General features: G+C 38.5%; 1 protein-coding gene across 1 annotated transcript in view; it reads right to left on the bottom strand.

Moving 5' to 3' along the window:
• Positions 1–827: 827 nt before the first annotated feature.
• Positions 828–13,140, bottom strand: part of LOC145412987 (uncharacterized) — a 121,679-nt gene continuing 109,366 nt past the window's right edge. The window contains exons 7-9 of the mRNA XM_080282810.1: positions 1,914–2,027; positions 1,232–1,362; positions 828–951 (exon numbers count right to left, since the gene is read on the bottom strand). Coding sequence (XP_080138936.1) covers positions 828–951; positions 1,232–1,362; positions 1,914–2,027 — 369 coding nt within the window. The remainder of the gene's footprint in view (positions 952–1,231; positions 1,363–1,913; positions 2,028–13,140) is intronic.

Below are 13,140 nucleotides of genomic sequence, written 5' to 3'. Positions count from 1 at the left end.
AATCATTACTTGTACCAAAGCTGATTTGTGTGATGTAAAATACAAGTATATTAACGGCAGTGAACATAATCTCCACATATTGCACTAGAAACCAAAACCTGCTGATGAGTAAAAAACAATATACTCTACTGCTTAAGATAAAGAACATAATCTCTGAATGTTGCACTAAAAACCAAAACCTGTTGATGATTAAAACACATCTGTTATACCTACATTCATGGCACAGTAGTTTTTTTTTTTTTTTTTTTTTTTTTTTTCTCAAGCATTAAGATCATGACAAGGTACTGCAGTTCCTCTGAAAAAGCATTCATTAGGCAGTAATCATAAAGCCTAAGAGGACAGTTAACAAGTTGCAATTATTGCAGGGTTATTCTCATGACCAAATTAACAGTTGGTGGAAATAAAATACCCTACTATAAGGCAGCCATCTAGAAAACAATAACCCTCTGAGTTTATATAAAACTTGGTAACCCGGTTTTCAATGTTTTTGAGACTGCTTTAATAAGTCCCTAACTGTCCTCCATAACAATGACAACACTGACTCACCTGAACCTGATGCCTGATAATTGTCTCCTCCTTCACTTCCTTTTCTGACACCCAGCCCCATGGTTTTCCTGCTTCCTTTCTCCCTCCCCATCTCCCCTACCTTCCCTTTCCTCCTTATCTCCCTCACGTTACTATATTTCACCTCCATTCATACATGAAGAGGGTCCATGTCAGGCCAAAAAAGTTCTGTCTTCTGAATAAACAACTCTTCAAAATAGGTGCATAATTCATTTGTTTTAAACAATTCTCATCAACTGTATATCAACACACATCTACAGCCTTCACTTAGTTATAGGTGGGCGTTGCTCAGGATGGTACTTGAAGATATGGCGAGAGAGATGCCCACGCTGCCGGAATGCCACCCCACAAACACTGCACTTGTATGGCTTCTCCCCAGTGTGAATCCTGCAAAGAAAAGTATACTGGCATGGAATGTAATCAGAATATTATGAATAAATCACTTCGATTTTTACTGTACACTTGGAGACACATCTGTGCTTAGTATTTCACCTCTTCTACTTTTTACTAACATTACGTAGCTGACTGAGGCTTGCCATGTTTTTCTGCTTATAAATGATTCTCTTTCATGTGATGTGTCAGAAATGAAAGTGACTGACTTGCCCTAAGCATTAAGTGTACACACACACACACACACACACACACACACACACACACACACACACACCTGATATGTCGCTTGAGGTCCTCAGTTTGGTGAAAGCCGCGGCCACATACAGCACAGTGGAGGGGTCGGTGGGCTGTGTGGGAGGCCATGTGTGATCGGTGCTCCCCACGGGCAATTGTCTCCCCACACACCTGCAAGCACATGAGAACATATGTGTTTAGCATCATAACACAAGGGCTAGTAGGTGAGGTGTTTTATCTTCTTTATGTGATGTGTGATGTGTGGAGAGATGGAGTGGAGAGTTATATGGGAGAGAGAGGTGTGAGCTAGGGGGAGGGCTGTGAAATGGCGCGTACAGGGCGACATAGAGGCGATTTGTTTGTGGCCATCCCTTAAGAGATTAAGACATCTGGCAATAGACAGATAGGTAGCAGTGTGTTACTGTGATTATGGAAGTGTGTGTGTGTGTGTCTGTGTGCTGAAAGTATATTTGTCACTGCGGACCAATTTTTCATATTTGGTGGTGAGCAGGTGTTGATGATAAGAGCTCATTAGAAGGATAGGGTAGGTTGGCAGTGAAAGGAACAGAGTCTTCCTTTTCCCCTTCTCCAATCCCTCTATTGTATGTTTACTTATCAAAGAATTATATGAAGAAGGCTTTGCTGGACATTAGCAACTTTTTAAACTCTTTTAACATTATGCTCCAAGTTCAGATGATACATGAAAGAACACAGTAACTGACCCGACACTGTCCTGGTGCCACAGTGTGTTTAGTTGAGTCACTTCTGATAGTTTTGCAGCTCTCACTCCCCGCGGCTCCCAGTACCCGCAGCAATGCTCGTGCTGCTGCCAGCTGCTGCACCAGAGAGACACAGGTTAGAGTAACGTCTTGCTGCACTTTTGGAATCTGTCTCTTCATTGATCAGATTTTAACATGCCTAATTCCAGAGTTCATCCAAGGTGACTGTAATAGAATATCAAGCCTGTCAGTTAGACAACACACAAGAGCTGCTCTCCTTTACCAGTAGGCACTGCATGGTTTCCATCTACTCCTCTCCCCACTTAGCAAGTAAGAATATGAGTGAGTACTGTATATACAGGCTATGTTGTATCACCTCCTAGCTTGGCTTAACAAGAGAACTCCCAAGCTCTCTAACCAGTCATGACTCTCTGTAGGCTACATTCCTCAACCTCTGAGTTTTCTACATGAAAGACTATTTTCCCGAACCTGAGAACTGAGATCCCAGCAACTGTCATTATTCTTTAAGTAAGACTGTAAAGCTCACATGTGGTAAAATCAGAGGCAAGGGTTACTCCCACAGCACATGGAAGTATGCAACCACTCTTTTGTTTTACAGCCACTTTATTGACTGAGAGGATTACTGATTTAGCTTTCCAAAGAGACAAGAACACTTTCTTGAAAAGATACCACTGACACTTATTATAAAGAGACAAAACTGTAACATTATGTAAGAGTCACAGTCTGAGCTGCAGTTGTCAGCTAAACACCTACTAACTTAAGAATGCTCCAGTCTAACATGTAATTCCCCTCCATGGTAAGCCAGCCTTGCAGAACTGTGTGCAGTAATTATCTCAGTTGAATTTGTAATGCACATCAATCAACGATCCACATTGCTACACCATATTATGTGCGACACCTTAACTTTCCCCCAGTGAAACTACTGTTATCATAAAACCCATGTTGTTTGTAACCTTACTGTATGCAGCTGTAGCTAAGTCTCAAAATGCTCCAGCATTATGCCACTGAGGTAGAAAGGTAATTCCAAAGAGCCATTATGAGGCAGTTAAATTGTCTTACTGTCAAGGACGTCCATCGTATTAAATTGATCATTACCACCAGATGTTTTACTACAAGTTAGAAAGAGCTTCTAGCAGTGATGGTGTTACTGAAAGCTATATCTTACCCCTTCATTTGAAATATTTCTTCAAAGCTAAATAAAATCAGGGGAGGGCAAGAACAGACAAAGATGAACATTATCATATTGACAAGGTTAAGCCATATTCCAGTGCTGCAAAACTACAAGTACAGTCTCCTAACAGCATAGTGTAAATTGTAGTGTTTTACTTCATAATGAGTCAACCCCACTTCCTCGCAACACAGTGTTGTATAATAGGGGCACAGCTCATTGACTGCTAGTATTGGTGAGCCCATCTGGGGCAATTTCCTTGCCATCAGTCTGATGAGGCAGTACATAGTTTGCCCTTCATAACAATATGCAAAGGGAGTGATTCTTTTGGGATATGATCCTCTTATAATTTCATGGAAGAGCTGCACTTTTTGCCTCCCTTACAGCCTCAGGCCTCAGAAGAGGTTAGTAAATAGTTGTTCATATCAGGATATTCTCTCATTTACAGGGGTAATTTTTGGAAACTGGCTGAGATTTGCCCTTGCATGCTACTTTATCAGACTTTCTTGGATACCAGAATGACTGACCACAGGAGCTAAGAATAATAAGTTTTGCATTAATAGTTTTGGATTTAAAAAAAAAAAAAAAAAAAAAAAAAAAAAAAAAAAAAGTCAGGAAGGCACCTCGGTTGCCCACTTGAGAGATCAAATTTCCCACTCTTCCACTCCCCAGCAGCTATTTGTGGGATTTAAACACAACAGGACACAAAGATAGTTTTTGCATCAAGTGGACACTGCTCTGGCTAGCCACAGTTTGGCATCCCTGCTTTGGGCATGTTTTCTGGACCCCTTCAGTCTGGGGATGTCTCTCATTTATTTTGATACATTCAGAGGATTTAGTTTCACCTTAGGAGAGATGTTTTTAACTCAAGAAGTTTTATATAACTTTCATTAACCTTTTGAATGAGAGATGCCTTTCTTTAGTTCAAAGAAATAATCTGACTGTGGCAAGAATATGGTTAAATAATGCCACAGAACTGAAAAGGCTTATATACAAAGGGGCATCATCACTTGCTTTTCGTCAGTCTAGTGAAATTCGTCATGTCTCTCCATGACTGTATCTGGTTGAGATGGTCCCATTGTGCCTTTTCACTTGTGTGGCTGCAGTAAAGGGCACTTGTAGCTGCCTCTATAAGTCCTAAACGAGGAAACTTATGTTTCTGCCACTGAAAAAGTCAGGTATTTAATACCATTCCACATATTAAGATATGCTTCATGCAGCCTACAGTTGTGCTGTAATATACAAGGAAGTTGATGGAATAAAACAAGTACATCAACACATATTCACATTCATTAGACATCAATTCAACACGGACTGAACAACAGTAAAATGATTAGTGTCACCGAGATGACATGGATTGTTTGTTGGGTCAAGCTGAGCCACTGCTGGGCAGTCCTACACACCAGCCCATTTCTGTACAGTTCACACCAGGTAACCAGTTCCTCTTATAAGCTCATTTTCCCCTAATTTTGAGTAATTTAAAAGACATTTTACACAGAAGTATTGCAAAGTACTAACAAATAAGTTCAACCTTGGTTAAGTTTGTACAGGCATACAATCCAAGATTATAGGAGATTAATTCACTTGTGTATTTTTCCCACCTTCTGTCATATTTTGTCTTACACACGTCATTACCAAACCCAGCTGAACATTTGTACACGTTGACAGACCGAGTATCTGTGATACGAAACACATACAAACATACATACACACCTGCCCCTCTCCCCCACACACAGCTCTTCTATATATATAATGCCACGTAAAAGAATTATCGTGTTTAAGTTGACAGAATAGGTGTGTTGGAACTTTCCCTTTTGTGATTACAAAGAGTCTGCTGCTGTTTTAGAAAAAGGACAGAGTAAAAAAAATGGAATCAGTGGATTAGCAGTGTGTGGCAGTGAGGAGTATTTGTTTCACTGATGGAAAGTTACAAAGAGTGAAGAGAGAAGTATTCAATGGTAATATACTGAGGTTTAGCTCTTTGATAGCTGACTGTGTTTGGCTTTCTAGGGACTGCATAATCTTTTGCCTAAATTAAATATAAATCAAATAGTGTAAAAATAAAGAGGAAATATATATTTGTACTGACTTAAAAATAATATTTTTCCTGTCCAGCATTTACCATTTAAAAATGGAAATAATCACTGGAGACAAAATTATAAATATAAATAAACCAAGTGTCCCTGCCAAGATACATTTTTCTTCTCTCATATTAAGGAATAAAATAAGAATACTGCAAGTCCTTGTTATATATCACCATTTTTTTTTTCTTTAAGTTCAGTTCTCAGTATATTAAATATTACCACTTGGTTTCACTGATACCTGTAAAGCTGACTGCTGTTTTACCCAATTTTAGCACCGGATATATGGACAAAATTATGATGTTTTGGAACATATTCCAGGCATATAACAAGGACCACATGTACTGTTCCCTTCAATATCATGAAACTGACCTACTCAACCCTGCTGTTTTGCATGTATAGTACAAAATAGTCTTTCTATTTTTGCCTGGAAAATGTTTTAAACTATCAATTGCTGAGAATGATTTTCATAAGAGTACTGACACTGTACTAATAATGCTGTACATGAACAGGTGCTCAGTTTGGAACTTGAGATGTCATTATGATATGTTTATTGATATGCTTCCTTCCCTGTATGGTAATAACATAATATCAATACTGATATTCATTTTCATAAAGCCATCCATGGCCAAAACTTGTTAAGGATTTCCAAGATGGCACAAGATATCAGGAAGATGAAGACAGACAGATCATGGCAACTCTTTCCCCCCCCCCCCAAAATGTGGAACCCTCAAAACTACATACAATACTTGGAAAAATCTATCTTGGCAGAGATGCATAAACAAATCTAAGAATTTTTTGTATCTATCATTTACTGTCATGGAAAAACTGAGGATTAAGAAACTCCACATACTGTACAATGCTACAGTATCTGACCATACAGTAGTGTTAAGGTGCACATGTCCTCACTCTAGGGGCTGTAATTTAATTAGCAGTTTGTATAAATAACAGAGATGAGATCTTTGACTTACCACTAGAAAAAATAAACTGATAAGAAAGAGGTGTTAATATGCCTCCTAGGGTGTTAAGGATACAGACCTAGGAAACAAACATGAAGCATTCCATGGAAGATGGGACAGCCACCCATGAACAAGATTTAAAGGGAAAAAAAAAAAAAATGAAAGTTAAGAACTCTATCATAGCCACTCCCATTTTCTTTAACCCACCAGAAAATTGATGAATTAATTGGCTTCTGTATCATAACTGGTAAATTTATTTACAATCATTGTAATAACTATTTACGTGATGAACAGGAAGTATGTGGGTGGTGGTGCCTGCTTATTTTTGTATGTTGCAAAGCCAAAGCCCATTCCATTTTGATGGCTATGAAATGAAAAGACTCTTCATACACAGTATGATACTTGTGGTCACCCCCCTAAAAATAATAATAGTAATAAAAAATAAATAGATGGGGGAAAAGGGTCACTTTAGCTGCTATATTTGTAAATAAAGTAATATAACTGACAGGTACGAAGCATCAGATGTCATACTCACAAATGGCATAGCTAAAGAGGGTACAGGGAGGTACTGTTTGGAAACTTTCCATGGGCCCCCAGTGGAGAAGGGCCCCATATAGACCCTTCAGTTTTTAAATAACAAAACTTTATCTTAAAAAAAAAAAAAAAAAAAAAATCCATCCATCCATCTATCATCCAATCCTACGCTGCCCCATGAGGAGCATAGGAGCCCAGGGCTAGGCAAGTTGGTCCTGACATTTAAGATGAAAGTGACCAGCCTCACTCATCCCTGAGTGGCATTACATGAGCAATAAACCCCGACCATCCCTTGGATATAAACCTTCACCGGCTCAATACAATTGGGGTGCCTTAATTACCCACTAAGCCACCAGGTGGCATACTTTGGTTATGTGGTTACCAACCAGCGTACTAAATGGTTTCCTGGTGTACAGGAAACCATTTGGCTTGTCAGTCAGTGTAAAGTCACCCATAAGCTAAAGGAATAGGAAAGAATGATGGAAGGAAAGACACAAGAGGGAGTGTAAAGTCACCTGTAGGCAGAAGAAGAAGAACAATAGGAACCTAGTGCCAAAATCCAGCCCTGTAGGCAGAAGGACGAGGAAAGAATGAAGGAAAGAAAGACAGAAGAGGAAGGAGAGGAAAGGGCAGACACCCGTGAGCAGCACTACATCAGGTGAGTGGATGGCGAGCTCCCCAACCTACCAAAAAATATTTACATAAAAAAAATCAAAAGAAACACGATATCTGGCCAGGTATTTGTATATTTATGATTTTTTCATGAATCACTAATTTTCTTTTTCTGGGGATTTTACTACGAATCTTCCATATATACTTGACTGAGTGATAATAATTGACATTTATATTATAAATACTGTTATGTCATCAGGAGAAATTTAGCTAAATGGATATTATTGAAAATTTGGGGAAGTTTCCAGAATGTTCTTTGCAGCTACTGTGGTTTCGGGAGACTGAAGAAATTTATCTTTTACTTGCTTGTTCATTTACACTGAGATAAAGTCTCATGTTTTCATTATTAATTTTAGCCACTGTTGTTTACAGTGTTTTAATTATTGTTTAGTTATTCACATTATAGATATAAAGGCAATAATAATAATAATAAATGAGGATTCTGTTAATTATGCATCAAACCTTATCAAATTTTGGAGGGCCCCTCAAGGAGCAAAGCCCCCAGGCCCCCAAATGTCTAGCTACACCCATGATACTCACAGGCCAAGAAGTGCCTCTTTGGCTGGGAGGCATTTGCCCAATGTCCCTTCTTCCTGCCCCATGGGAACACATCATTATTGTCAGGGGGTCCAGACTGTGGACTCTTGAGTGTGCTAAAAGGGCCAATATTCATTCTTAAGGGGGCAGAAACATGTGATTTAGACCAGGGAGACATGTTGGAACTTACAGGCCCATTTTGCCATTTTTGGTTGGTTGTCCCTTCTTCCATGGAATGCCTATGAAATATGATATTGACCAGCGAAGTTAAGCAACGTTGGGTCTGGTTAGTACTTGGATGGGTGACCGCATGGGAACACCAGATGCTGTTGGCATCCCTATGTCAAGTGGGGTTGGTGGAGGATTAGTGCCCCTCCCTGTAAAACAATTAACTCTAAGCCCTTGGCCACCCTGTCTGGGATACATGGCGTCTGGCAATGAATGAATGAATGAATGAACCACGTATGTAACTGTTTTAGCTCAACTGAAATTAAAGAGGGTACTTTTATTTGGTACTACACTAAAAGTGAGCAATAATCCAAAATTTATGAGGGATCTTTCCATCTGGTATCATAAATGAACTAGTAAGAGACAACTCCTTGTCTTATGACATAGAAGTCAGATGCTCCTCTGATTAAGATTTACTTATGTCCCCTACTACCAATATCTTGTCAGGTTTTTATAGGTACAAATATATTTCACACACAGTGTTTGATAGATGAAGGCAAGGTTTCAGTATAGCAGAGAAAATACCAATACAGTAAACTCTCAGTTATCCATCATCACAATAAAGAGCCCAACACAATATCCGGCACTGATGGCTTAGCTGTATTAAAGCAATATCTGGCAAAATTATGCAATATCCGGCATCAAAACAGGATGTAACCGGCAGTTCTACGCAATATCCGGTGTCAAGATGTAACAAGTGGCTCGTAAACAGTCGCCAACTGGTGCCGTATTACTGAACTGTATCTTTATTCTATTGTATTTTAAGTTTAATTTTCTACTGAACTGTATCATTATTTTATTGTATTTTAAGTTTAATTTTCATCTTTTATTCCTGGGAAAGTTTTTAGGATAGAGGTTTGAGACAGACAGTAACACAACATTCAGCCTGACGCTAAAAGCCAGTGGGAAGTACTATGCAATATCCGGAGCTTTGCTTTAACCAGCATAGGGCTTGGCTGAATTACACCGGATAATTGAGAATTTACTGTATCTTCTTCCTATTTACATGACTGTCATACTTTACATCAAACATTCTCCTAATACGTATAGTACTGTAACTTGTAAATAAAAGTCATATTGAAATACAGAGGAACTGGTTTTTCTTATAGTACTTCTGTCATCATCTCAACCATTAATTGCTTTTCTTTTTTTTTCCCCTTAATGCAAGGAAGAAGAAACTGAATGCCAGAAACCCACAAGATTGTTCCCTCTAAGAAAAAACGAAAACAAGATTACAGAGCCAAATTCAAGATCCGTTCATTTCAAGATGCCTGGATACACTGTGTTTGAAAGACTGAAGGTCACTGTCAGTAGGAAATAAAGAGAGTGGAAGAATGCTTCCATTTGTGCACCATAACACAATACAGTATTTCATTAAAAGAGCATTACTATTGAATCCAACAGCGATCACTCTTATAATTGCTTCTTCTCAACCTTTCTTCTGTGGTATATGTCTGTAACTTAAAACTTTAATGTTATACATGTAACACTGAATTTGTGTAAGCAGGGATTTCATGAAATCCCATGGGAACTCGTGAAATTAGATTAAACTGGGATGGGCTAATGTGGGTAAAGTTAATTTAGGCTGTGGTTAGGTTAGGCAGGGATAATCTAGGTGAAGTTTAAGTTAGGCTAGGTTATTTAGGTTAGGTTTGGTTAGGTTAATTTATGTGAATGCTAATTTATGTTAAGCATTTATATACATTAACCTAACCTAACCTAACCAACCTAGCCTAACTTAACATAAATTTAACCTAGATTATCCCTGCCTAACCTAACCACAGCCTAAATTAACCTAACTCACACAAACCAAACCCAGTTAAAACTTATTTCATGAATTCCCTAGGGATTTCATGAAATCCCTGTTTACATAAATTCCCTGTAACATACAGTATATCCCTATTTACACAAATTCCCTGTAACATACACTGTGTGTGTGTGTGTGTGTGTGTGTGTGTGTGTGTGTGTGTGTGTGTGTGTGTGTGTGTGTGTGTGTGTGTGCGCAGCAAACTCTCAGTTATCCACAGTCACAATATCCAACCCAATGCAATATCCAGCGCTGCTGGCTCGGCTCTTTTAAAGCAATATCTGGCGAAAATAATGCAATACCTGGTCTCGAAACGGGATGTAACCGGCGGTTCTATGCAATATCAGGGATCAAGGTGTATCAACTGGCTCATATACAGTAGCCAATAAGTGCTGTATTACCTTACTGTATTGTATCATTAATTTATTGTATTTTATGCTCTTTTTCATCTTTTACTCAAGGGAAAGCATTTAGGATAGAGCATCAAGATGGATAGTAATGCAGTATCCGGCTCAACACTGAATATTGTGCTGATGAAGATACTATGCAATATTTGGTGTTTCATGTTATTTGGTGTAAGGCTTGGCTGAATTACGTTGAATAATTGAGACTTTACTGTATACATACATATATATATATATATATATATACAGTATATAGATAGACAGATAGATACCCGGTACAGTAAAACCTTGATAAGTCGACCCTGCATAAGGCAGAACTTCCGGCAAGTCGAACTCTGACCGAGGTGTGACTGAGTGTTATTCAAAGGGTTACATTTTAGTTTCTTATATTCCAAGTGCTACATTTTAGTTTATTATATTCCAAGTGTTACATTTTTGTTTAACTGATTGTACAGTGAATTAAATAAGTGCAGAACTTTATATACTTAACCCCTAACAGGGGAGCGACGTTATGTAACATCCGGCCATTTTTCGTCCTAATTTATTTGTAAAATTGGGTGACAAGGCATCCTTGTCACCTATTGTCCTGCCCTCTACCCTCCCGAGCCTTGAAACAAGTAAAATAGAGTATACATATTTAAGTTGTAGTGTTATGATTGCTCAAGTAAAATAGAATATACATATGTATGATTTACTGTTATAAGTGTTCACTTACAACAGAAAACACATACATAAGAGTCTGAAGACAATGAAGAATGTACAGAATGCCTATATCGTAAATATAGTGTTCAGTGGTGAAGAAAAAGAAAATGAGTGAAGAGTGTGCTAGCCTCACCCCAGGCATGCCTGGTGATATGCTGCCTGCCCGCGCTCCTCCCTCACTCCTCCCCTCCTCGTCCCACAGCCAGCAGAGACGTATAATCATGTAACACCTCATGCCTTGGTTCATCCATTTTCAACTACAGTATTTATGCATGTTTAGGCTTATTCCTTGATACTTTATTTTTCCAAAAATATGCCGCCCCACATGGTCGTAAAATTGATACGTTGCTCACTGATAAAGGGTTACGTGACTGTTGCATCCCTCCACATATCCAACCTCCTATCCTAACCTAGCCTGTGATATGCACTGAATTGTTTTTACTGCTTTATAAATGCTTCTTTAGTTTAGTGTTAATAAACAAGTAATCACATATAAGTTGCACCTATTTGGAGAGGTAATATTTCTTTGCAATTATTTTCGGTTAGTCGGAAAATTTAGTAAGCTGAACTACCCTGTAGGCCCCATATAGTTTGACTTATGAAGAGCTTACTGTGTGTATATGTATGTATATATATATATATATATATATATATATATATATATATATACACACACACACACACAGTAAAACCTTCATAAGTCGGAACCCTTCTAGTCGGGATTATGCTTAAGTCAACGTTGCATACGATATTCGTTGATGAAAATAATGTAATTTTTTTGAAAAAATGGTCATAGAAATCCAGGAAAAAATTTCCCTAAGCTGTAAAATGTTGTCTGATGGAAACCCAATCTCAGCATGATGCACTAGGTTCATCATGTTTTAGCTTGTGAGGGCCCATTATCAGTCTAACGTCTGCCATCACCCGCATCAGTACTCTCTCGCGCCAGCTCCTCAAGCAACTATGTGTTCAGCACTTTTATTCGTTATCAGCAAGGCTTCCAAGGCTCCCAGATGTTGCACAGAAGGGATCATCTGCCCTCCTGACACTTCTGTATCATACCAAAAGGCCCTCCTTATGCATGGATTACACTCTCTGCAAACCTGGCAAATGATTTTTTTTTCTAATTAGTCTGGAGGCCTCACACTTTATATAAGTTGGAATTTCAATGAAGTTGGAATGGTGTCGGCTCCTATTATTCCGGCTTAAAGAGGTGTTACTGTGTGTGTGTGTATATATATATATATATATATATATACTGTATATACTGTATATCCATTCATCCATCATCCAATCCTACATCACCCAGTAAGGAACATAGGAGCCCGAGGCCAGGGAAGTTGGTCCTGACATTTAAGATGACAGTGACCAGCCTCACTCATTACGTGAGCAATAAACCCCAACCACCCCTTGGATATAAACCTGCACAGGCTTATCCGATTGGAGCACCTAAATTACCCACAAAACCACCAGGTGCCATAATTTGGTTCTACAAGTATAGTTACCACCCAGCATAGTACTGTAAATGGTTGCCTGGTGTACAGGAAACCATCTGGCTTGTATACACACACACACACACACACACACACACACACACACACACACACACACACACACACAGATAGAAATAACTAAGAGAAGAATGGATGGTAAAGTCATAAATGGCAAACTATTAAAAAATAGTTGTCTTTTAATATTGAAAAATATCTTTCCTTTACTTGGAATAAATGAAATGCATTAAAAAAAAAAAAAAAAGCACATAAGGGATAGATATTCATATTGTACAGTTAGATGATAAATACAAGCTGCTACAAGAGATAAAGTGGAACAACAGGTTAAAAGCAGTGCCAGTTAGATGTATTGGTTCTTTACCCCCCGCCACCTCTCTGTTCAATATTCATGTTTTTACTGTAATTTACTATCCTTATTACTCTCAATGATGCCACACTAGGTAACTGTTCTTATAAAACATAAAAATTAAATTAATTCCACGACATCAGTATACTGTACTAAGTCCTGTTATACAGATCTTGGTCTGCAGTTACTCAAGATAGTAATCTGGTGTGGGTCCATACCCGAGTGTGAAAGTGCCCATATGTTGTTGCAGCTTCCTGAGC

The sequence above is a fragment of the Coenobita brevimanus genome, chromosome 94 (assembly GCF_032717465.1).
Source record: "Coenobita brevimanus isolate Jiangsu-jjx chromosome 94, ASM3271746v2, whole genome shotgun sequence".
NCBI classification, from domain to species: domain Eukaryota; kingdom Metazoa; phylum Arthropoda; class Malacostraca; order Decapoda; family Coenobitidae; genus Coenobita; species Coenobita brevimanus.
Note: the sequence above shows the minus strand (reverse complement) of the source record. Positions and strands in the feature narration are given on the sequence as shown.